At 43.6% G+C, this 23,791-nt stretch overlaps 2 protein-coding genes across 3 annotated transcripts in view; one reads left to right on the top strand and one right to left on the bottom strand.

The window, feature by feature from the left end:
* Positions 1-21,095, top strand: part of zmp:0000000755 (phosphofurin acidic cluster sorting protein 2) — a 33,505-nt gene extending 12,410 nt beyond the window's left edge. Inside the window, exons 2-25 of one of the 2 annotated variants that reach the window (XM_029175196.3) lie at positions 936-1,023; positions 4,800-4,889; positions 5,723-5,848; positions 7,457-7,619; positions 8,567-8,658; positions 8,776-8,856; positions 9,203-9,262; positions 10,663-10,814; positions 11,121-11,214; positions 12,162-12,245; positions 12,733-12,860; positions 13,023-13,155; positions 13,240-13,344; positions 13,427-13,533; positions 14,289-14,443; positions 14,528-14,638; positions 15,376-15,478; positions 16,046-16,078; positions 16,988-17,030; positions 17,112-17,154; positions 17,374-17,512; positions 17,607-17,830; positions 18,123-18,236; positions 18,495-21,095. In XM_029175196.3, coding sequence (XP_029031029.1) covers positions 936-1,023; positions 4,800-4,889; positions 5,723-5,848; positions 7,457-7,619; positions 8,567-8,658; positions 8,776-8,856; positions 9,203-9,262; positions 10,663-10,814; positions 11,121-11,214; positions 12,162-12,245; positions 12,733-12,860; positions 13,023-13,155; positions 13,240-13,344; positions 13,427-13,533; positions 14,289-14,443; positions 14,528-14,638; positions 15,376-15,478; positions 16,046-16,078; positions 16,988-17,030; positions 17,112-17,154; positions 17,374-17,512; positions 17,607-17,830; positions 18,123-18,236; positions 18,495-18,610 — 2,584 coding nt within the window. In that variant the 3' untranslated portion in view covers positions 18,611-21,095. The remainder of the gene's footprint in view (positions 1-935; positions 1,024-4,799; positions 4,890-5,722; positions 5,849-7,456; positions 7,620-8,566; positions 8,659-8,775; positions 8,857-9,202; positions 9,263-10,662; positions 10,815-11,120; positions 11,215-12,161; positions 12,246-12,732; positions 12,861-13,022; positions 13,156-13,239; positions 13,345-13,426; positions 13,534-14,288; positions 14,444-14,527; positions 14,639-15,375; positions 15,479-16,045; positions 16,079-16,987; positions 17,031-17,111; positions 17,155-17,373; positions 17,513-17,606; positions 17,831-18,122; positions 18,237-18,494) is intronic. The other variant, XM_029175197.3, reaches the window with a different exon arrangement.
* On the bottom strand, positions 21,068-23,449 carry mrpl2 (mitochondrial ribosomal protein L2). The gene is made up of 8 exons (XM_029175198.3): positions 23,297-23,449; positions 22,843-22,939; positions 22,589-22,757; positions 22,239-22,380; positions 22,040-22,155; positions 21,829-21,939; positions 21,500-21,573; positions 21,068-21,418 (listed from the first exon to the last, which is right to left on the bottom strand). Exons 2-8 carry the CDS (start codon positions 22,912-22,914, stop codon positions 21,209-21,211), a joined length of 894 nt encoding a protein of 297 aa, XP_029031031.1. The 5' UTR covers positions 22,915-22,939; positions 23,297-23,449; the 3' UTR covers positions 21,068-21,208.
* Positions 23,450-23,791: the final 342 nt, after the last annotated feature.

Raw genomic sequence — 23,791 nt, 5'->3', positions numbered from 1 at the left:
CTGAAAGTTCATCCAGTTATCAAGTGTATGTCAACATGCAGAATAATTAAAGGTGCTATATTAATTTCAAGACTGACTGCCCCATTGTAGTCTGTCTTTTGTTCTTATTTTTTATGAATCATACATGGCTGGCAGGGGGAACATGAATGAAGTCAGAGTGTTGCAGAGTGGCCCTGCTGTTTATTTGCTTAGTCATTCCTCCCTCCTTTGATTCAGGCTAAGAATGATCACACTTTAATGCAGTAGGATTGGTGACAGGAAAAAGTGGGTCAGACGGAAGTTCAGTGAATGTGACTTGGCTTTAAACTGATTATGGAGTGTCTTGAAAGGTTTTTTTTTTAGGAAGTAGATGCAGGTGAAAATGTATATTAATATTATGTCTATTAAATGTCACATGCTGTGGAAAGACATGTAGTGAACATTCATCTGGATTCAGCTTTCTTTTGAAGAGACCGATAAGGACTGGAGCATGCATTTCTTTTGTTTATGTTGTTTACCTTGTATTTCTTTGCACTTCACCTGTTCTGCATCACAGAGTAATAGGTGGTTATACAAAGCCCTTCGTGCCAGCCAAAAATCTGTTCGGGTTCCTCAGAGGAATATGTAAATAGATATGCTTTTATTAATTAAAAGATGAACAGATGGCAGGTTTTTGTTTTAATATGTAACAGCCCTGCTTGAAATGTTTTAATGTGTTTCAATGCATCTGTGCCGTGTCACCTTCCATGAAGGATTACTCAATAAACTGATTTAGTGAATCATCCATTGACAAAATTCATAGATTTGCCCTGGACTGTAGCCTAAAAGCAGGCAGCAGCGAATGCTGAATTGTCGGCCATGCTTTTTATTCCCAGGTGCCACAGCATGTCAAGGTATGCTGGCATTGTTAGGCACGCCACTAATCTGTCTCACCCTCCCTGTCTTTTGTTCCACAGGCTCTGCAGCCTCACACTGAAAAAGCTGGTTGTCCTCAAGGAACTGGATAAAGAGCTGAACTCCTTGTCTATAGCTGTCAAGATACAGGTGAGTAGGTTAATCTCTGTGTGTGTGTGTGTGTGTGTGTGTGTGTGTGTGTGTGTGTGTGTGTGTGTGTGTGTGTGTGTGTGTGTGTGTGTGTGTGTGTGTGTGTGTGTGTGTGTGTGTGTGTGTGTGTGTGTGTGTGTGTGTGTGTGTGTGTGTGTGTTTGATAGATGGAACAAGCTCAGTTTCTGAACATTTGATATCAGCATGTCAGGATCTGGAGTCGGAGCCTTTCTGTTTCTCAGCTCTTTGCTTTGACTGGGTGCTCCCACAAAGTATAGACCTGCTGGTTGATAAAGGCCTTATTAGCTTCTCTAGTGACTCACATCCACTCAGGTGCTTTAAAAGGCAGACTAGCATTACCACTCTAAGCGGAAGCATTAGTACCTTAAGATGGATTATGCATTTTACATCGATTGCTAATGCAGGTTTATAACTTTGACATTTTAAGTCTTGACTGTGCGACGTAAGCCCTTGCTGCATTTCTGTAATAGAGATTTTTTGTAATGTTCACAGAATTTTAAGATTCAAAAAACTTATTAATCCCAGAGGGAAATTGCTTTGCCTACTTATGATTGCTCTCGCAGATATGAGGAAAATTAAAAATAGCAACAAGCTAAATACGTGGCTCTTGGTGGAGGTACAGGTATAATGGTGGATTGATGGGCAGCCAGTCTAAGATCTCCTGTCTCTTACAATCATTCGGGCAGTCCTGCTTCTACACTGTGGAGTGGCGTGGAGATAACTGAATAGGTGAGTTGAGATAAATGGAGTTTCCTCTTTGCAGTCACTGTAGCAACACGTTTCAGGTCAGTGATCGCTCCATTTCCTAAATGGAAGCTATTCCTAGAAGATGGGTGGGGGGGTTGCAAAGGCCGGATGGCATATTGCTCCCTCACTGCACTGTGCGGCGTGTCTGTCATATCGTTGGCAGTCGGCAAAGAGAGAGTAGGTGAGGTTGTTTTGACTTGGTAATGTCCCGCCTCCATCGCTGTTCTTTGTGGGTGTGTGTTTATACCTGTGTAGGAGGTGGGGATGGAAAAAGCAAAATATTAGGAAACATAAGACAAAAATACAAGTCATGTAGCACATATGTCATTCTAGCTGTCAAGGTAAAGGACTAGACGGATGTGAATCAGGGATGGAAACTGCACATGCTAATCAGAAAGGAAATAGCTTTCCATTCAGAAAAAAACGATTCTCTGTCTCTCTCTCAATATTTCCATCTAATTAGGAAATGTAATTGAAATTTCATGCAGAAAGGGTCGATATAAATCACGCCCCCTTTACTGTCATCCAGAAGGAGAAAGCAGCCGACCGAGTGTGGCCTTATTCAAGAGTTACGTTGTCTTCGGAGCGTGTAATCTCTGCATTTCTGCTGAGCTGCCCGGAGGACAGCCGAGCACAGCTCCGCTCGCCGCGGCTCTGCAACTGGAGCATTAAATGCAATTTCCAGCAGGTTTTAGTCTGCGAGCAGAGACACTGAGGATCGAGAGGCAGTTGGGGAGGAATACAGGAGCCGTTGTTTGTCAGACAATGCAAGACAAAGCTCGAGCGTGCATTTCATCGGCCCACTGCTTAACATACAGTGGCCGTCTCTCTCCTCTGGGCTTCATCAGGTTAAGTGGCCAACGTGCGCACACAGGCTCTGTAATGGCTAACCACTTGGATGGGCTCCCAAAGCCACAGCAGCAGGGATGATGAGATTGCAGTTCAGCCTGCAGGAGGCTCCATGTTCCCTTGGAGATTGTCTTCTGTCTCTGCTGGGTCCATTCAAGTAGCTGTATCATCTAGGGCCCACATTCTCTCCACATATATGCTATTTCACGTGCGCTGCATGCTTACGCTCTGCATGACATGACTTTTCTGCGTTTGCTAGCCAGAGGTTGTAGGGAGACACTGATGTCAGCTGGATTATGATAGGAATGGCGTGCAATCCTCGCTTTAGCGCAAGGCTCTGTCCAAAGCACTTGCATTTGCAGTGCACTCAGACGTGATCTATTTATGTGGGGGTGTATGTTTGTGCACGCCGGTGTATTGGATGAATACAGACGACTCAAATGCCTCTAAAACTCATTAAATACAGTTTCGTGTTGAGACTTCAGCAGAATTAAAAATTGAAGGCTGCTTTTTTAAAGCAAGTTAAGGAAGAGAGGAGAAGCATCTGAATGAGAGGAACGCCATTTTCCCACAGGCTTGTGGAGCTTGACAGAGTAGGGGCGTTGCAGCATTCCCGGTCTGGCCCCAGAAAGACAGTGGAAGGAAAAAGAGGGTGCGAGAAAGCGGGGGGCAGAGGACATTCAGTACAAGCTTTCCCTGCCAAGCTCTGCATTGTTAATGCATGTCAGGCAGTTTGAGAGCGTTCGGCTTTTGTGCCTTGATTCATTGTACCAGCCGCTGAGCATGAGAAACGACCGCATACAAGGTCTCTTTGTGGGCCTCAAGTTAGTGACGAGGCCGGACTCAGACACATTTACCCTCTATTCTCTGTCTCGCTTTCCACTGTAGCTTAAAGCTTTAATTCTACTTGATCCACGTATTTACTTCTACTTGCTGCAGTGTGACACCTGATATAAAGTTCTTTGTAGTAAACGATTGCAGTAATGACTCGTTAACACTCACCCAAGTATTTTATTTGCGATCCGTTGCATCATGAAGGATGCAACTCTCTCATGACAGTAGGATCCAGTGTTGTATGTAATGCTTACAGCTATTAGAGCTTCACCTCTGGTATTAAGGCAGTTACAGGATCCAGATACAGGTTCTCTGCTTCATCAAACCTTAGCGTTGGCTCGGTTTAGCGGATACCTGAGCAAAGCCTTTGAAAACTTGACTTTTCTCCACGGCCGTCAACGAGCTGTCAAACATATTACACAACAGATGCCTGTCCTCAGCACTCACAGCTTGACTAAAGATTGTGAACTCAAGAATTGACAAGCTGTTCCCATTCCTATGTTGACGCGTTGATTTGCTGCTTCGAGATTGCAAGAGGTAGAAAATGTGCTCGGTTGAAGTATTAAATTGTAACTGGACAGGGAACATGAGACTTTAATCCAGAAGGACATTAACGGCTGAACCAGGTGCTCTGAGGACACGCTGCACACTGGCGTCCTTACAATTGAAAGAGACTTGAACAACCCACGGCATTTAAATCCCTGGGCTGTTTGGCCACAATGTCTTTGTGCCAACTCCCAGAATTAGCTTTGGGTGATGAGTCTCTCTTAATCAGAATAGTAAGTATTGAATAATACAGCTAAATTTGACGTCAGCTGTGGCTTGTTTGTGTATGGAGTATTACTGTAGTTTATTTATAATGCATATTAGTAGCACTGAGTAATACCTCTACGGTTGAAAGTGAAGCAGCCTTTCTCAGTTATTTTTTCTCCGGCGCTGGCTTTACATTCACGTCCATGTGACCTAATTTCAATTGTTCTAGTAGAACGGATTTCTGGAAAGCAGTGAAGGAGTAGAGAACGGTTTGTACTGAGATGCCTCAAGGTGTGAATCTGCATAAGCATGTGAATGTGAAGCAGGCTGGTACTAAAATAAGGCTTAAGCACTTACTCACTTTGGTTCTAGAAAAAAATGTGTTTATTAATTTAAACTAGTTATTTGTTGTCAATGTCTGTGACTTTAACAACTTATATTTAAAAATTAAATAAATGTTGCTTCCATTACAGAATTGATTTCAGGTTTGCAGCCCAAACAAACCCACATGTCACACATGTCACATTTGTAAAACAACCAACAATTAAAACATCTCTTCACTTTGATTTCAGGGTTCTAAGCGTCTACTGAGGTCAAACGAATACATCCTTCCACCCAGTGGGCTGATGGAGACCGATCTGGAGCTGACGTTCTCACTACAGGCAAGCGCTACCACATTATACTGTGAATTGTCACACTGATATAGCAGCTACTTGACAGGCACTAGTTAGTTGAAGCCTTTATGTACACCGGTGGCCTTCTTGTAAGGTGTAAGGTCTCCTGCTTTACAGGAGAACATGTTTTTATGACAGACCATTTTACTGGTCTATAGAGACAACTAAACGCTGATCAAGTATTGCACGACAGCAATTAATGGTCAAATAAATGAAAGGCATAAAAAGAGCAAAAATCTGCCTCAGTAAAGGCCTTGCTTGCCAACATTTGGCAGTCTAATAAATAAATGATGAGGTTTTATTTATTTTTTTAGGCACTATCAATTTGAAACCTCAAGTGCTTGTCTTCTGGCATGTATGTGCATGCGTACATGGAACTGTTTATCTGTGTGAATTAGACCCAGCCGTTTGGCCTCTACTGCATCACTGGAGACATCTCAGTGCTGACAGCCGTACACGGATAAATCCGTCCACTACCTTCATGGCCTGTGACTGAGAGAACCTGGTCTAAGTGAGCCAAAAAGATTGCGAGGAGCAGATTGGCAGTGAAACAGTTGAAACGCCTGACTGCATTAATAATATGGCCGGGCTCAGTGTGCTGCATTTGGTGGTAATAATCCGTGGCACAGATAACCAGTCGGCCCAGTGAAATCCACTCAGTCACAGAGATCACAGGGAAAAGACTTGGTCTGGGAATAAATTGCGTCCGAGAACTCATCTAAAGTTAAAAAGTTGAAGTTGACCTCACAATGAAGGTGATTATTTGCTCTAGGCTAAAACAGAGTGAAACCCTGACTCAACCTTAAACTTGTTTTCCTCAGTACCCCCATTTTCTGAAGCGGGATGCCAATAGGCTGCAGATTATGCTGCAGAGGAGGAAACGTTACAAGAATCGAACCATCTTGGGCTACAAGACACTGGCAGTGGGAGTCATCAACATGGCCGAGGTACGTGGCATCACCCCAGGGCCTTTCATTTCACATTCTAGCGTCGGGCATTTAACTTCACCTGGGAAATGCGTCTCGGCGCTCTGAGCTCCTGATGACTTGCCGCTGGTTCCTGACAGTGACTGACATGGCGTGTTAGTGTCTGTGTCGTGAACCTTGCCTTGGTTGCTAGAGAGAGGCCCTCTTGTCCTACACATCATTTCAGATGATTCATGCTCATCACACATGCCGCTGTGTGAGATTATGGGCCATCTGGAGCTGGTTTTCATGTGAACCCTTCTGCAAACAGCGCGTTCAGCCACGCTACGCAGACATAATGCACCGAGGGCTGATATATTGTCCAGTGTGGGTGTTTGTGTGATGTCGAGCTATAATGCCGTTTCTTTTTTTAATTGGCGCTGTATCTACAGTTATATCACACCACTGGACCACCAAGATGACTACATCAACACTGAGATCACAAATTGAAACTGCCAGTTAAAACATTCGGCGGATGAAATCTCCTTAAATGTTTTTTATTACAGGACCTTTACAGTATGTGTTTCAGATTGTTTTGACACAAGTGCAGCCAGACACAATTTCTTTGTGTAATGCACCATATTTGTGTTAAACTCAGGGCTTACATAGCATATGCAGAAAAATTGTAATTAGTTCATTACATATTATGCATCAAATTTATTTCTATGATTTTGTATATAATCAGCTGAACAGTTATGCACAGACACATTTACCTTCTAGGAAGAGTTCCAGGGGAATTGACTGTAATTGCATTTTGACATTGAGCTGCTGTGCTCATATTAGCTGTGTTACTGTGAAGCTTCCCACAGACATCTATGAATAAAGGTAGGCCGACATTATTGCGTTCTTTGTGGTGATTAAGTTGTCATCTGTTTTAGTGTAAACGCCACTGAGCTCATTCTGCATTTGTCAGGGAATTCTGTGAGAGGAAGTCACTTATTGGACTTTGTATGGGGCGTTCGAGTGCACCCCTGTCGGTGTTTGAGCAAAATGAGCCGAATCCCTGTACGGCAATTCATCGCGTGACACACACAGAGTGCCCCTCAGATAGTGCTTGGAATGAAAGCGCATCATGATCACAGCTAATCTTGTGAACTGTATTGTACAGTTTGACTGAACAGTGTGAGCAGATTGGCTCGGCTCATTCAGACAATCACAATGGGAAGGCAGTATTCTAATAGCCGTCAGCTTGTAATAACTTGGTAAATCTGAAGGAGCGTAAAGCAGTGTAACGGAGGATATCTCAAGCTCTGCTGGATCAGGATCAGCTCAGCAAAAGGGAGACACAGTTCGTCCATCCTGCCAAGTAATATAGTTAGTTTCATTCTGCTTCTACGTGGCTCTGCTGAGTGACTGACAGATGAAAGAATTGTCCCCGACATGAAGGCATCTCGCATAATAAGAATTTAATGCGGGGACAGATGGAATCTGTCTATTAAATCCTCTGTTATAGTCAACAAAAGATAATACAGTATTATCAGGAACCTTGCAGCCGAGTGTCTTGAATAAGTTGGTCTCGGTCCAGTTTTATATTTGAAAGGTTTTTATGAAATCCTTGCCAAGTCTCAGTGTTGATCTTCCTGTGTCCAGGTGATGCAACACCCAACAGATGGAGGACAGATTCTGGGTCTCCATAGCAACGTGAAGGAGGCACCAGTGCGTGTGGCGGAGATCAGCGTGTATTCTCTGTCTAGCCAGCCCATCGACCACGAGGATGGTAGCGGCCAGGCTGGCCGTAAGACCAAAACCTCAGGTGGGCACAGCCATCTCCCATTCCCCTCTGTGAGCCTGTTAGACGGCCCCATGTCCATGCTGCCCGGCCAAATTCTGCCTGTAATTTCAGCTTCCAGCCTGGAGCCAGCCCTTCCTGCCCAGGCTGCGTTCTCCTCCCTCCTTCCACATGGCTTCTATTTCCTGACCAAGGACAGAATAAACTCTATTAATCCCAGGCCAACCTATGCTATTCTCTTTAGTTATGGTTGTAATGTTGATTTGAGAGTTGAACAGATGTACGGCCTATTACATTACGCTGTTCTAATTCTGGACCGCGAGGGTGAATATCGGGCGGTGCTCGGACTCTGCAACTTCATGCTGTTATGCTGATCTGGATGTTATTAAGGAGGGCGCTCGAATGCAACACATGAGCTCATGCACCAAGTATTAAACTAGTGTCACTCTGAGGCAAGAAACGTTGTTTGTCTTTCTCCTCTCTGCAGCAACCCTTAATAATATCCATCCATTCTAGGAATGTAGAACAGGATGTTTCACAGGAAAAAGAAAGTCTACCTTGGCTGTTTTAAATAAAAAAAAAAAAAAAAAAAAAGGTCTTCCATCACTTGATCTGTCCTCAGCTGCCTAGTCTGTAGTAACATCTACCTCTAATGGCTGTTCAAACCATAAAATCAGCCATTAAACAAAAGAACTCTAGTAAAATGCATTTTAACACGAGACATGTCCCACAAACGGGTCTCTGCAGTCGCATTGGCACATATTAAGAGTTTCATTAAAGATTGATAAAGAATGAATTATTCTAATTATACTTACATGCACAAAAGACTGACTCACCTTTATATTCATAAAAAAGGTGACCGATTACAGTGTAGTATAACTTTTTTATATTGACTTAAAGAGGTTATGAACCTCCTGGTTTTTACTCGTCTCTTTGTAAACTACAGATTTGATGTGCTTTTCTGATCTCAGACCGATCCCCAGACATGGATAATTATTCTGAGGAGGACGACGACAGCTACTCGTCAGAGCAGGAAGCCAGTGATGACGCAGTTCACGGCCAGGTTGGTGCCTAAAAAGATTTTTGGTACAGGCAGGGTCAAAGTGTAATGAAATACATGTTTGCATTCTGCTCTAGTATCCTGATTTCTGACGGTGTATTAATCTACTCTGTATTTCAGGATCTTTACGATGAAGACGATGAGGTCAGGAAGCCCAAGAAAGCCCGGAGGAAAATGATCCGAACCACTTCAATGACCAGAGTCGGTTGCTTCCTCTTTCCACCACACTTTATGCTTGCTAATCATTGACTATGAGAATAATTCAAGACCACTGTTTGCTGTTGTGCATGCTTTTAAGAGGGCGACTCACACAGTGCATTCCATTTGTTCAAGCCATTAAGATGGTGTAGATGAACATGTACGTGTGGGCTCACTGGACTGGTTATAATGGACTTTACATAGTGTCTGTGAATGAGTAATGCAGTGGGCAGTGTCTGGGGAGAACTTAATATTACGAGCTCAGGTGGGATGCTTATTTCATGATAGTTTCCTATTAATATTGGCACTTTTTTTCATAACTCTGAGTTCTTTTCTCTCATTTTTGCAGCAACCTAACTTCAAGCAGAAGTTTGTGGCCTTGCTGAAAAGGTTCAAGGTTTCAGATGAGGTGAGTAAACGAAAGGGTTGTATTGATTGACACAGGAAAACATTCTCAATAAAAAAGCAAGGCCTGTGGTTAAATTTAGAAAGAGGGCAGCATCCTTGTCAGTATCCCCTCTGGGAATTCCTCAGTCCCTTTGTTATAAAGCTTTAATAAGTCAACTGTAAACCATATCGGCTATAAAAATGTCCTCGGGGCAGGAAAGAGTATTCTCAGTCTTCACTGTCTAAACATCGTATAGGGTGTTTGTGTTTATTATTTTGTATTGATGTGAACGTGCTTCTGACTGGGGGAGAAAATCACAGCCACAGCTGAGGCACATTATGGCACTAACCTCGATTACCCCTGAGCTTACAGCTTTATGATTCAGCTGTGTGAATGGTGAATATATCATTATTGTTCTGTGCCATTTATACTAATGGGATGTGGGCTTATGTGCTTGCCCTATTTAGGCTTGTGTTTTTCTTCACAAGTCCTTTCAAATTAATGTTCCTGTGGATTCGACAAAATGACTTGGTATCAGGTCATCAGCAGGAGGCCCCCATTAGTATGCAAAACCTGTAGATGCTTATTAATACATACAGCAATGTCTCTCAGGCCATTATAATGATAATTACTATAGAAATAATTGACATAACTATTGCTTTGCTTGCCCTATTTTTTTCTTTTTACCAGATGTCAGAAAAACTTAGATTACAACATATACGGTTTGTTTTTAGCTGTGCAGGTTTTCATTCTCAATAAGAATTTCTGCCGCTGCTTTTTTTTTTTTTTTTTTTTTACTTCGCCCTTCAGGTTTCTCAGATCAAGAGTCTTGTAGGAGTGATTTAACGTAGTGCTTCTTACAAGAGCCTTTAGGCCATTAGAGCTGTGCCTTCGTGGACGGTTCTGGAAGCTCCAGGTGGCTCGATGATCTTTTATCATGCTCCCCATCTCTAATCCCTTCCTTGTGGCCGGTTCAGTGTGCAGGGTTACAGCTCTATAAATACATAGCATAGGAGGAGAGGACACAGACTGTGTTTATCTGCTCCCCGCCAGCTCCTGCACTTATGGAGTGGCATTAATCACCTGATTAGTCTGCAAGCCTGGCTGTGTGCAGTTCCTATGATATGCATTCCCACTGTGCAGCTGGCAGATCAAGGCTCAGCACCTTAGCTCTGCTCTAGCACTCACCTTTTAATTGGCCTGCTTAGGCCCAAGTCAGGGGAGTATATATAGCATAGATTTTCTAATTTTGCAGTCTTCAGTATTCTTGTTCCTTCGTTTCATTTCATTAGCCCTGCTGCGACCATGATTAGCCAATGAACAGCCCTAGTCACACCTTATACTTATTCAATTTGTAGCCATAATTATTTACTCCTGATTAATTTGGTTAAGTGTTGATAATTTGTTTGTGTGTGCGGCAGGTCCTGGACTCAGACCCAGTGGACCAAACCCAGGAGGTGGAGGAGGATCTGGACTTACTCTACGACAGTCTGGAAGTATATAACCAGAGTGACAGTGGCCCAGAGATGGAGGACAATGAGAGTGTTCTGAGCACACCCAAACCAAAACTCAAGTATGTCTCTTCTGAACTCTTTCATTTAAAGAGGACCCTCTCCTGGTCTTGATAACCATCCAGTGTAGACATTGGTAAAAGATTACAAATGGAAGTCCTTAATCAGGAAACATCACGGCCTTATGTCCAGTGGCATATTGCATTAGCAAATAAAGGTTTAATCATTTTTATAAATTAATTAGGCATTAAAAACATCAATATCTAAACACAATTATTTCTTAGGACAAGGGACAATGGTGCTTTGGGTAAAGGAAATTATTTTATCCAAGCTATTATTTTTCTCTAATTCGTCTCTTGTGTTTTCAGACCGTTTTTTGAAGGGATGTCTCACTCCAGCTCCCAGACAGAAATTGGAAGCATACACAGCCAAAAAAGCCAACAGAGAGAGCCGACATGCCCTGTAAGTTGATCACTAAGCTCACTATTCACAGACCCCTCGTGTTTTTCAGTCCTGCTGCTCGGTTGTCGCATTCTGCCTCCTGATCGTCGGAGTGGTTCTTTTTGAGCACAGTGTTATGTAAAGAAATGACCCCTGGGCGGTGTTCAAATTTTTGCCCGTCATCTTTTGCTTATTTTGGTTTAGAGATGCACAAGAGACTCGTGGCCATGAAACGACAGGCAAGATATTCTGAGCATGAGCGCAATGTGGCCCACCCTCCTCCCACCCCTACGGAATACGATGGGGGCCTTTGGGCCTTAGCCTATTCACCCCTACAGCCCTCTCTTATTTATAGGGCCTGACACCAAATGTCTTCTGTATCACCGTCAACACACACAAATTTGCTCCCATAGTCAGAGAGAAGCTTGGATAGAGTAATCCCTAAACTCCTTCTCAGAGATTTATGGCCAATTGGAAACAACAAGGGCACAGAAAGCGAGACAGACATGCTGAGAGCGAGTGCTGTTTATAAATATCTGGGAATCCATTTTCGCCTGTAAAAATATAGCCCAGGGCTTTTCAGACCGCTACAGCCCTCCATTTTGCACAATAAATGTCTCCGGTTCAACTTCATAAACACGTCCTGCAGGCGAAGTGAAAAAGTCTGTCATCTGATATTGAACTGTGGTGAATGAGACGGTACATGATGCACTTTTAGAAAACTTACCAATAAGACGCTGTAGTATAACCTACAGAGGCTTTTACTTTCACTTTACATCCTCCAGCTCCATCACCCAAGCTTCAGAGTGAAATTGGCCACTGGTGCTAAGAGCCGTTAGTCTTGACCGGAGCAGATGGACCCTAAGCGCCTCCATTCGCAGCTGAGGGGCTTTGTCACATTTCTTTGCCAGAGAAGTGACCTCCATGGTTAAATGCCCTAATATCTGTGTGTGTTATGTATTTTGCAGACTGGAGACTTTCTGACTGTGGACAGATGTAAAGTCCAAGGGTCCCGCTATCAAGATGACAGCGTCACAGACACAACTGTTGGGGTGCGTTTTGGAACAGCAGTAGCTGTGCTGTTTCTTTTTTTTTTCAACTCTCCCTGGAGCATCCCTCGCTCAGATTTTTCTTTTCTATCCTGATCTCCTCTCCACTCGGTGCCCTTCTCTCTCCTGGGTCTTAGTTGTTTTTCAAGAAGAAGCCAAGAGGGAGGCATTAAGCAAGAAGGGGAAAAAAACAGCATAGTTATCCACTGTGGATCAGCAGAGTAGACAAGGCAACCCTGCACTGCTCAGTACTTTAGTGATCCGAATGGAAACAGGGATGTTGTGTTTGTTTGTGTTTGCTGTCGGGTCCTTGTATGTCTAACCCTGGCGTCCTCCTGCTGCGGCTGGCCAACACTTTCTGCCTCCCTCCTCACTTTCCTAACGCTCGCCTGCTGAAACGCAGAAAACTGAACGTACATGAGCCACGCGAGACGAATCATCAGTACTCTGGAATGTTGGCTCATCTTTTGCTCCTTCTCCTCCGGGTCAGGAGCCAGAGAATGACGACAGCGGGGCAGGGCCGGGGGAGGTGAGCAGCTGGGATGTCAACACTGAACGGATGACCAGCACTGTTGGCAAACTCTGCAAGACAGAGTCCCAGAACCACATGTCTCCGAGGTAGAATGAATCACTTGAAACGCATATGCACAAGTTACTTTTGTTTTTTTTCTAATTTTAATAAATGGTTGCTGAGCATCTTAGGCCTTGGGTTTTATCCTTCTTAAATCAATTACAAATGCATTCCTAATATCTTTTGATCTTTTTGGGATTTGTCTTCAGCAAAGTAGACAACAAGCTGCAGAGGCGTCCTCGCAGTACCTCCATGAAAGACCGGCAGAACTCCAAGGCCCAGAGCGACAGGACCAGCAGCATGGAGAGCGAGTGCTCCCCAGACTCGCGCCTCATTGCCCAGGTACACGGGTTCAAAATCAAGTGTCAGGTCTGTTTTTATAGAGAGGTTTTGGCCTGATAGAGTCAGATTTCATTCGTCTTCCAGGTTCCCAGGAAGTCTGTGTATGACCAGCTGAACCAGATCCTCATCTCCGATGAGCGCCTCCCGGAGAGCATCATCCTCATCAACACCACAGAGTGGCAGGGACAGGTGTTTATTTCAGCAGTGTCCAATCTTACCAATCCTGCCACTTGTACAACCATTAGCTCATCGTGTTTCTTTTTTTGTGCAGTATGTGGCCGAATTGCTCCACGAACAGGGCCAGCCCATTGTGTCCACCTGCTCCGCTGCTGACGTTCAGGCTGCCTTCAACACCATCGTTACCCGTATCCAGAGATTGTGAGTGACATACTTGCAATCTACTTACAAGCATTAGAAAGCGGGAGCAAACTGTGTATGTTTACGGTGGCTCCCTGCCAGAGGATTCCAGGATGCTATCGCTCACACTGCTGAGGTGCCCGCTGTCTGTGAGTCAGTTTTCAACCTGCAGGTTTAGCTTTTCTCTGTCTTTCTCTTTGGACACATCTACTTGACTTCCTCCTCTTCAGGAAGTCTTGTCAGTGGGAGACGAGGCTGCTGAGCCGCTTTGTGTTGCATCCAGCTGAACTGCAGCTGCACTGCAGCTGTACCATTCTCTCCACACCTGCTCCACAGTCAACCTGTTTACTTCTGCTCTATCATATTATGCCGTGTGCATCTCTGATCTCATCGTACTCATCGAGTGCTGTCACTGCTGTCTGCAGGGTTTTTCCTCAAGTCTAGTCACTGATAGTAAACAGACGTTTTTAACCCATGTAGAAACATTGAAAACTCAAACTGATTGAGTTTCTTGTTTCCTTTATGAAAACTAAAGTGTGTTTGCATAATTTCCTGTTAAATTCGAAGAAAGGCCTGCACATGCTTGCAAGTACCCACTGGGTCTCACAAATGATACTGGGGTGTAATCTGTCTCCCAAACACTGTGAAACCAGTTTTCAACCAGATATAGATATTTCCGTATCACACGCCCTGACGATTCCCATGACTTTGCTGATTTGGGAAGCCGTCTCCTTTTTAATTCCTCATTCCTTCTCTTTGTACGTTAACCCTCGCAGTTGTAACTGCAACGCACAAACCCCACCGACGATGAAGGTGGCAGTGTCAGGAGACCAGAGCTACCTCAGCACCATCCTGAGGTTCTTTGTGGAGCAGCTGGCCAACAAGACGCCCGACTGGCTCAGTTACATCCGCTTCCTGGTGATCCCCATAGGTAAGTCTGATCACAATAACTGGAGTGGCACATACCAGGTAATGGTAGTAGATATATTTATACAAGGACATTGTCTTTGTTCAGGTTCTCATCCCCTGGCAAAGTATGTGGCCTCCTTTGACAGCAGATTCAACAGCATCTTTATGGACACTGCATGGAGGGAGCTGTTCTGCAGGACGGAACGCCCCGCCTCAGGTAGGACCCGCGGCCCGCCTGTCTGGCTGAACAGCAAGACTGTGTCTAATGTTCAGCCAACTTGAAAGGTAAAGAGATGAGGTCGGAGCACGGGTCAGGGGCTTTGGAATGGGAAGAAGGGATTTCTTCCCAACGCGAGACAGCTGCAGCCTGCTTCAGCGCAGCGGACGGCCGTACATCGCGGCACAGCTCCCTCCTCCCTCTAAACTGTCAGTGTTGTGATATAGAAATCATTTCTTTCACTTCCTGCTTATCGCTTCACATTTTAGCTATAGAATTAAGCCGCTTTAATGCCAGTAACAGACAAATATAAGACTAATCCAAAACGAGGACATTTGCATTATTAATCTGTTTATTTACAGACTATTTTGTTACATTAAATCTCTTTATTGTTAGATCTGAAATGTTTTTTCACCCACGTACAGTTTTTAAGAAACATACACCATGTGTGAGCTCCCGTTCCCGTCCTCCTCAGTTCTCACCTGCACAGAGGCAATAGGCCAAAACAAAGGCTAGCTGTCATGTTGGCTCCACTGCTTGTCTGTTTGACACACAATTTATCTACTGAATCGCATTTTAATGACATTTCACACACGTCTGCTTAAATCAGTGAAACGTAAATGATTAATACACAGACTTCCAGCGATCTGTCGGGTGCAAAAATGAGCATTTCCATCCGTCGTCTTGGAGCTTGTTAGCCCGGCATATTGTTAATAATCTGTCTCTGCCTTCTGTAGATAACATCGATGTAGCAGGACGAATCATTCAGTATCTGGCCGGCGCCAACGTGTCCCATCAGTTCCCCATCTCAGAAGCGATGCTCACCTACAAACAGAAAAGGTAAAGTGATCTGAGCTTTGACCACACTCATGTACTGCACATGTTTGCATGTTTTGTGCCTTTCCAGTGCTGTAAGCATGTATCTGTTGGTAGTACTGATATGAATCAGTTTGTTAAAAACACTATAGATCAAATATAACCAATCCATCAGTAGGGCTCCAGCTTCTTAGGTACATATCAGCGTAAATGCATGAGAACTGAGGATTTTTAAATGCATATGCATGCACACATTTACACTAACATACATAAAACACACGCATTGAGTGATTTTTGATAAATAGTTCTAAGCAGTTTTCATTTTAAAGTCACATTTCAAGCTTGGTAACTGACCACAGGTTACATTTCGAAATCTGCACACGTTGCTACATGAACACAGCGTCATCGATGCACCTAGCTCTCAGCTCACTGCATTTCTGTAGACATCTGCTTGTTTCCTTTCTGAGGTTTGACCAGACCCTTTTTGTACTATTAGCTTCCTATTGGTCCAAAGGTACTAAATACAACACAGTTTTAACACTGTTGCATTCCTTCTCCCTCCCCCCTTTTCCCCTTTGATTTGCATTCAAGGAAAAGAAGTTTGTATTTTGATTTTTACATCAGGTATCTAATTCTCGTTTTGTTTTGCCCTCCTTATTTTCTCTCCTCCATTTGGCTTGACCTCCTTGCTGTGTCTAACATTTCCCTTTGTCACTCTTTTTTTTCCTCACTTTGCACTTTGTCCTGACGTGTGTCTCCGGTTTGGTGTGATTTGGTTTGAACTCTGTCGTCTGTGTTGTTGCTGTGAAGATTTGCCTAACAACCGCTACAACGGCCCCAGATATTCACATAGTGGGATGGTTCTTCTGCCTCATATAACTGACAGCGATACCAATGTGATGAGCAGAGTTAAGAGACATATTTAGCGACTGACTTTAGCAGTTGGTAAAATTAATTCTTTAATAATTAAATAATTAATGTTTTGCTTTTTTTTGCACGATTTCTATCTTGCAATAAGTAACATCACTGGCATATTGCATGAAAACTTGCACTGGAACCTTCAGCGTTTCATCTTTTCTGTGGCTGCAGGAACACATGAGCTTGTTTCCTAGTTGCAGTATAAGAGATAATTTCTGGATTTTGCCTTGTTGGACCAGTCAGCGCGTTGATGAACCCTCCTGTCATGTTCTGCATGTGTATAGGCACTTTGTAATGCATAGGTGTTCCAACACAAGTCATAGTGTGAAGCCCCATCTAGCATCGGCGCCTCTAGCACTGGCTGATGAGCCCTTTGGTTGTAAGGAGCAGTCCTCTCGTTCATCTCATTGTAACGTGATCCTAAGATGACCCCCATCACACACAAAGCGAGTCATGTGCCATATCGCAGCAGTGGGACATGGTGCAGGCCATACCACAGCCATCTTTCCTCCAGGACCCATTGAGTGTTCATGTGCACCACTGGTGTGTTGCTACTACAACTGTACCACTCCTCCCGCTCACACTCACAGCACTTTGATTTTTTTTCTTTTATAGCCCTGATGAGGATTCCTGTCAAAAATTTGTGCCATTTATTGGGGTAAGAGTTTGTATTTTTCTGTCGTTTATGCCAAACAAAATTGGTAAACTGTGTTTCACACTAAAATTGTTATTATGACAGGTTGTGAAAGTTGGAATTGTGGAGCAGAGCCTCTCAACCTCAGGTGAGACTGGGCAGTATGTTTTCTCATGTTAGGGTGTTTTCACTGGGTACAGATTCATATCAGGTAAGAAGAAAATGATCCAGACTTTTATTGACTTTGTTTGCATGATAATGACTGTGTATACACTCAGGAAAACTTTAACTATCGTTTGTCACAGCATTTTGTTTAATGTGATTTGGGAGTTTTGTTCATGACTTAAATATTTCCCCCAACTTGCAGTGGACTCGGATGACGCGATGGGGGGAAACACAAGCATCCTATCCTCCCCAACACCCCCATCGGCCGGTCCGTATGGGAAGGAGATCGGGGGCACCCCCCCACAGTCTCCATCTGTGTCCACAGCCCTGTCTGGAGCTGGGTACGTCACGAGTCGCACCATAAACAAAGAGAACTTCTTAACTTCCTTAGAACTGAATGTTTTAATCACATGTGATTCATGTTTTTCTTTTTAGCTCTCCATGTTCAGGCAGTGAGGTCATGGGACTCCAGGTGGACTACTGGACCTGGCAGGGCCCAGAGAAGAAGAAAGAAGGAGAGAAAAGAGACGTAGGCCTGAAGAACACCCTGAAGAGTAACTTCCGTTCACTGCAAGTCAGCCGCCTGCCCTGTGGGGGGGAACTTACCCCTCCACCCAGCATGGCCATGACTGTAGTCACCAAGGAGAAGAACAAGAAAGGTGAAGTCGGATATGAGGAGTGATAAATCAATGTATTGATATTAATACCTGTTATACCCACAATGCAATGTAAGCAAGCAGCAGTTTAGCTGGATGTTTAGACATGTTGTCCTAGTAGCACCTTAAACTGCTAGACGTAAGTGGACATCAGTGGTGTGATACGCCACTAACCGTTTAAATTTCATCCTACAGTAAATCATGTTGACTCAAGTGACAGCTTCAACTTCTCCCAAAGTCACGCAAGCCCCCCCACCACTAAATTCAATATATTACTGCCCACCTTCCTTTACAGTGATTTTCCTCAGCAAGAAGCCCAAGGAGAAAGAGCTGGACTCTAAAAGCCAAGTGATTGATGGCATCAGCAGGTTGATCTGCACAGCCAAACACCAGCACACCATGCTGAGAGGTAAGATCCACAGCTGGAGCCGCGCTGCCACCTGGTGTCGGTGCGTGGACTCGCATCCATGTCACCTTACGTAAATGTGTTTAAACTTGAGTGCCCTTGGTTCACATAGGACTGTCAAGGCCAAAGGAGTGTCAAGGAGCATTATATTATATAATTCATTCTATGTCATATAATCTTGTCTAAACATCAAACATTGTTGACACAATTACTGTGTTCTTCATCCATTTATGTTTTTAACGGCCACTTTCTCACCTCCAGTAACTATTGATGGAGTGGAGTGGAATGATGTGAAGTTTTTCCAGCTCGCTGCCCAGTGGCCAACTCATGTTAAGCACTTCCCAGTGGGAATCTTCGGTTACACTAAGCCCGTGTGACCCCAGCCGCCATCCACCACCAGACTTGTCTCACCAAGAGGCTACGGAGAATAAGAAGAAAAGCCAACAGGGCCCCCGGCAGTAATAGCTTTCCTGTGGAAATCTTACTGACTTGCAACCACGTGTTCAACACACAATCTCTATGTTGTCAATTTGATGTTTTTTGATGTTGTTGGGTGTTGTTGTTGTTTTTTTACACACTACAGAAAGAACAAGTACTATTTTGTAAGATTTGTGCTAACGCCTCGGAGGTGTTTTGAGGCTTTTGACAATTTGCCAGATTTCAATAATGGCAGCTGTGTTTGCACTTTGTTTTTGTTAACATTTATTATTTCTGTGAAATCCTACATTTATTACTGTTACTCTATAGACAATGGAGGAGTGTGGTGGTGATGTGCAGTGGTGTGCGTGAGGTTGTTTGAGACTGTGTTTGTGTTTTGTTGTTGACAGTTGGAATATTGCTGTGAATTTAGATGGACTCCTTCTAACTCAGTGCTCGTTGCGTTTTTCTAACTCGTCCCTTTACTTTCTCTGGGTAAAGACTTTATAGGAATAACATTTAATAGTTTTTGCCTCGTTGCGTTGAAGCACACTGTGTACCTAAAGCAAAGCAAATCAAAAGCAACACAAGCAAGGTATTTTTGAAGGTAGCTATAAGGAATGTAGCTAAGACATTCGTATCCTGTCGAGACGCTCAGCAATATAGTTTGTTAATGTTCTTGCTGAGGCATTAGTGTACATTCAGAATGTACAGTAACTTCCACTTAGAGCCAGGGTAAATTAACGTATTTCCGACAGCTGAACGCCAAATTTAGTCGCAACTGTATCAACTGTCGTATTGTTTCAAGGGCTGAACCAATTTTAAGTTCCCCGGCAGCATTTCCTATCTGTGTTGAACCTGGACATTGTTCTCATCTGGTTGAACCAGCATTTACTGGGCTTGAAGTACTGGCTGCTCTCAGAGGTGCTGCAGTGACTTAGCAAATACTAGATGTGCGGTAACGTGCCAAAGTCAAGTTTGTTTTTACAACCCAGTCACCGGAGCTCCTGTCTCGGCCAAACGTAGTGTGTCAATGATGTTTCAGATGCAGATTATTAAGTTCAATAAAAGACTAATCAGTGCTCTAGTTTTACACATTTACACACATTTTATGAATGCAATTATCTCTTCGTCTAATACAGCTTCACTGTGGCTGGACACGTGGGTCGCACCCGACCTGGAACACACTGATGGGCTGCTTTTCAGTATTGCGCTGTACAGTAGCAACAGTAACGTTGCGTATCATTAGAAACGTGTGGAGTTTTACCAGATGTCCATCACTACCTATGTGTGTCTGTGTAGGTGTGCTACTTGTGTGATGGTACTCCTCAGTAGCGTTGGTCAAACGTTGGCAATAGGGAATGAGTTTGTATGAGTTTGTTGTTGCTTTTTATAAAGTGAAGGCTTACACGCGTGGTTAGGTCGGCTTTTTTAGTATTGTATATAACTATATATACAAGATGTACTATTGTGAATTGCAAATCCCCCTTATTCTAAATTAAAGCACAAATAACTTACCTTTATTTCTTCACCTAAATGCCAAATATATATTTACAGAACTCGTAACTATGAAGTTGACTTGTACAATGCAAACACTAGTAGATGTTACTTCTCCTACATTTCCCTCCCTTGTAATGCACTTTCATGTGGTTTTATACCCATTTTGGCTCAAATTGGGACACTGTTTGAAATGTAAACCACTACCTACAGTCACGCTGTTTTATTTTCAAAAGGACCCTTTTCAAGGAGATGTGTTCATGTTTATGGCTTTAAGCGCCTTTTGAGGTCGGAAAACAGCCACGGCTGTCTGTTACTTAATGTTGACCATGTTTATTTTGCAGCTACCTGGGCATGCATGTCTGCCTCTGACTTCACAGTTAAGTTCTCTTGTCTCCTGTTTTTTAAAGGGTCAATGTAACGGTCTTCTCCTACTAGGGAGACCGATTGGCCCGAACACATTTGTACATTCAGGCTGTGAAGTGTTTGCCAGGGAAGAGTCGTTGGAGGGCATTTGTCATGGGAATTCGCTTTTGAATGGCAAATGGGCATAATGACAAGTGTATTTCAATGTATTTGACCTCAGTTTTTTTTCCCCTAAATCTAGACGTAGCATGGGGGTCTTTTACAAGGCTGGATCAATGAGCAGGCATGACCACTCCATTACTTTGAAATGCACAAAAATAACATCAGTGTTTATTATTGGTCAAAACTCTACAAGGATTAGAAACATGCCATCTCATTGCTCCCGTTACTTGAAATACCACCCAGTGTCTTTGCACAAACCCTATTTTAAATGACGTGACAGTATTTTTAAATCTACCACTAAAAATATGGGTTACTCTGCATGTTTTACTATAGATGTAAATATGTTTTGGATTTTTATATTGTTTTGTTTCTTTCCATGCTCTCACAAGCAGTTGTGTTTAATAAAAGTTTTTAATCTTCTGTACAAATCGTTTGCCTTTAATTTTTCTCTCCACAAAAACCAATGCAAGTTCACTGCAAGGACCAAACTGATGCCATCATCCTACAGTCCTTAACACATCAGACTCCTGCTGTTATACGGTCGATAGCGAGGGCAGGTTGATGTAACTTTTCATCGGAGGGAGAGGTTTAATCTTGCGTCCTGCCCAGCCTCCCTTCCTCTGCCACAAACCACTCGAAGGGCGAATCCCAAGCCAGCGATTGCGACCAGCTTTGCCGATGATTTCTTTGTTGTGGTCAACGTTGGACACGCGTCCTACAGTTACCATGCAGGTGTCCAGTACCTGTGCTCAGAGATAACAATGGGGTCAGTGCAGAAAATGGTTTTAACATGGGCAGTATATGCAGAATATACATACACTCACCTGAACCTGCTGCTTTGAAGGAAGCTGGACGATTGCTGTTCCATTTACTTTACGGAGCAAAACACCACTTGTTCCTGGAAAGGCATCAACATTCAATTTACCTTAAAATTACTTTACAGTGGCTACTAACTAGCCTTTGAGTTAAAGCAGGATACATAAATAATGAGCATAAATGAGCATGCGATTTGACATGACACTTGTTGACAAACAGCTCTGGTAAACTATGATAAACATGTTACCATTTTGTGATTTTATGATATATACTAGTAGTAGATGGATACTGACCCCTAGCTACATTATTACACATATTTTGAGACAAACAATTATACCTGCAGCACGAATGTACTCTGCTCCTTTCCCTGGTTGTATTTCCAGGTTGTTCACCAGTGTCCCCACAGAAAGAGCACCCAACGGGTAGGCGTCACCATCATTGGCTGCGACTGCAAAGTAAAACAACTGCACATCAGGCCCACGTCCACTTAAACCAGAGAATTTCAAGACAGCTTTAAGAGCCAACAGACTAGGCACTAAACCTCACACCTGCCATGCGTCCAATAACTGCAGACGTCTTAATGATGTCTCCAGCCTGCATTTTCTCTGTAGCTATGATCCATCTTTTACGATTGCCTCCAGCCACCAGGGCGATGTCGGCAGATCTGTGTAGACAACATTGCTCATGACAAACTGACTTGTGTACACAGAGAAGCCAGAGGCCCATTTGTGGGTAAACTGATGTTACCTGCAGGGATCGTATCGTACTTCCACAACCTTCTCTTCAAAAGGTTGGGCTTCCTTGCCAGATTCATATCGTAATCGCTGGAAGTCGATCCACCTGTATTTTTGTTTATGGCCGCCACCGATGCCGTGCGTCCGTATTTTTCCTGTAAAATGCACAGAATCTCAGCAACTATGTTTCCTTCGCTTTAATCTGAACACCTGTATACTTGTATAAAACACATACTAAGCACTTAAGAGCAAATAGTCAATATTAAAGTCTGTATTAGTTCAAGCTTATATAATGTGCTTCTAATTATGACTGTTCTGTCTAAACAACAGTAAACTCTCTATTTCGTATCCTGCAGTCTTTACCCGTGTGGTCTCTGCCGCCAGTCTTTTTCATTCCTATAGGCCTGATTGTGTACTTCTCCCTCTGTTTCCAATATGTCCGGTTCTGCTCCAGAGGGGCTGTGGTGAGGAAGCCTCTGCACTGTCCAAGCGTAATGGGCACATGGTTTCTCAGCTTAGTCTGAGCAACTGCCTGCCAGCACAAAAGGAAAAAGGCCTGTTAGGACGTGGTGATGGTTGAGCGCTCCTTGTGTGACTGCCATGTAGCACATGTGTACCTCGGAGGAGAGCAGAGCAGGCTGGGAGACCGTCAATGAGCGCAGAGCTCGAGTTAGACAGGACAACGCCATCAACAGCAACGTGTTCCTGACAGATCTGTAGCAGTTCGACAGCGGTTAGTTTCAGAGCTTTAAATATAGTTGTGAGATAACAACATCAAAGACACACAATAAAACAGATTACTGGTAAACAACACGATTATATCACTTTACGTCCTAATAATATATGGCTTTCTGGCTAAACGCTGCAAGTACTAGTATGATGTTACCCTCACCATAACTAAGTAAAATACAGTAAACCACCGCTAGCTCTGCATGAACTGCATGGAACTAAGCAGGTTCAGTAACCACAACCGCCTGTTATTGTTTGTTTAAGTAAAATAAGGTAAGATGGAAATTTCTCTTGAGTGTAATTAAAGATATCAACCGGGAAAAACAGAAACATTAACCCAACCTTTATTTCATTTCGGGCTTCTTGTCAGCGTCCTTCACAGCCCTGCACGCAGCGTCGCGCACTAATGACGTCGTCTTATTCTGCGGTGTTTATTGGCGGCTTGCATCCACATTGTTGCACTACTGCCACCTATCGATTTCTCTACCCCTCACATTCTTTTACCCAGCCCAGTAACATTAAACAACTTAAACAAGGCTTCCACCCTCTCCCTGATCCTCCAACTTCCAGCACACTCTTCAAGTACACATCTTTCATTCCTGCTTCCCTCATACTCCTCACCATCCCTTTCCCTCCTATACTTGTCACACTCCATTATTACATGTTCCACTGCCTCCACCTCACCCCGAAACTCACACCTCCCATCCACGTGTCTCCACATCAAATGTAAAGTGCTATTCAAATACGTGTGCCCAATTCTTAACCTACTTAAAATAACCTGTTTTCTTCTCCCCCGTCCACCTAGTCCTCCACCTACCACCACATTCTTTTTGATGC

This window comes from Betta splendens, chromosome 15 (assembly GCF_900634795.4).
Source record: "Betta splendens chromosome 15, fBetSpl5.4, whole genome shotgun sequence".
In the NCBI taxonomy this organism is placed as follows: Eukaryota; Metazoa; Chordata; class Actinopteri; order Anabantiformes; family Osphronemidae; genus Betta; species Betta splendens.
The sequence above is the reverse complement of the archived record's forward strand: the minus strand, read 5'-3'. Positions and strand labels throughout refer to the sequence as shown.

Coding starts and splice junctions, on each gene's coding strand:
- mrpl2 (XM_029175198.3), bottom strand. CDS start 22,914: ATGGCGTTGTCCTGTCTAACTCGAGCTCTGCGCTCATTGACGGTCTCC. Junction 22,381..22,588: donor TGGCGGCAGAGACCACACGG/GTAAAGACTGCA, acceptor TGCATTTTACAG/GAAAAATACGGACGCACGGC. Junction 22,156..22,238: donor GTACGATACGATCCCTGCAG/GTAACATCAGTT, acceptor TTGTCTACACAG/ATCTGCCGACATCGCCCTGG.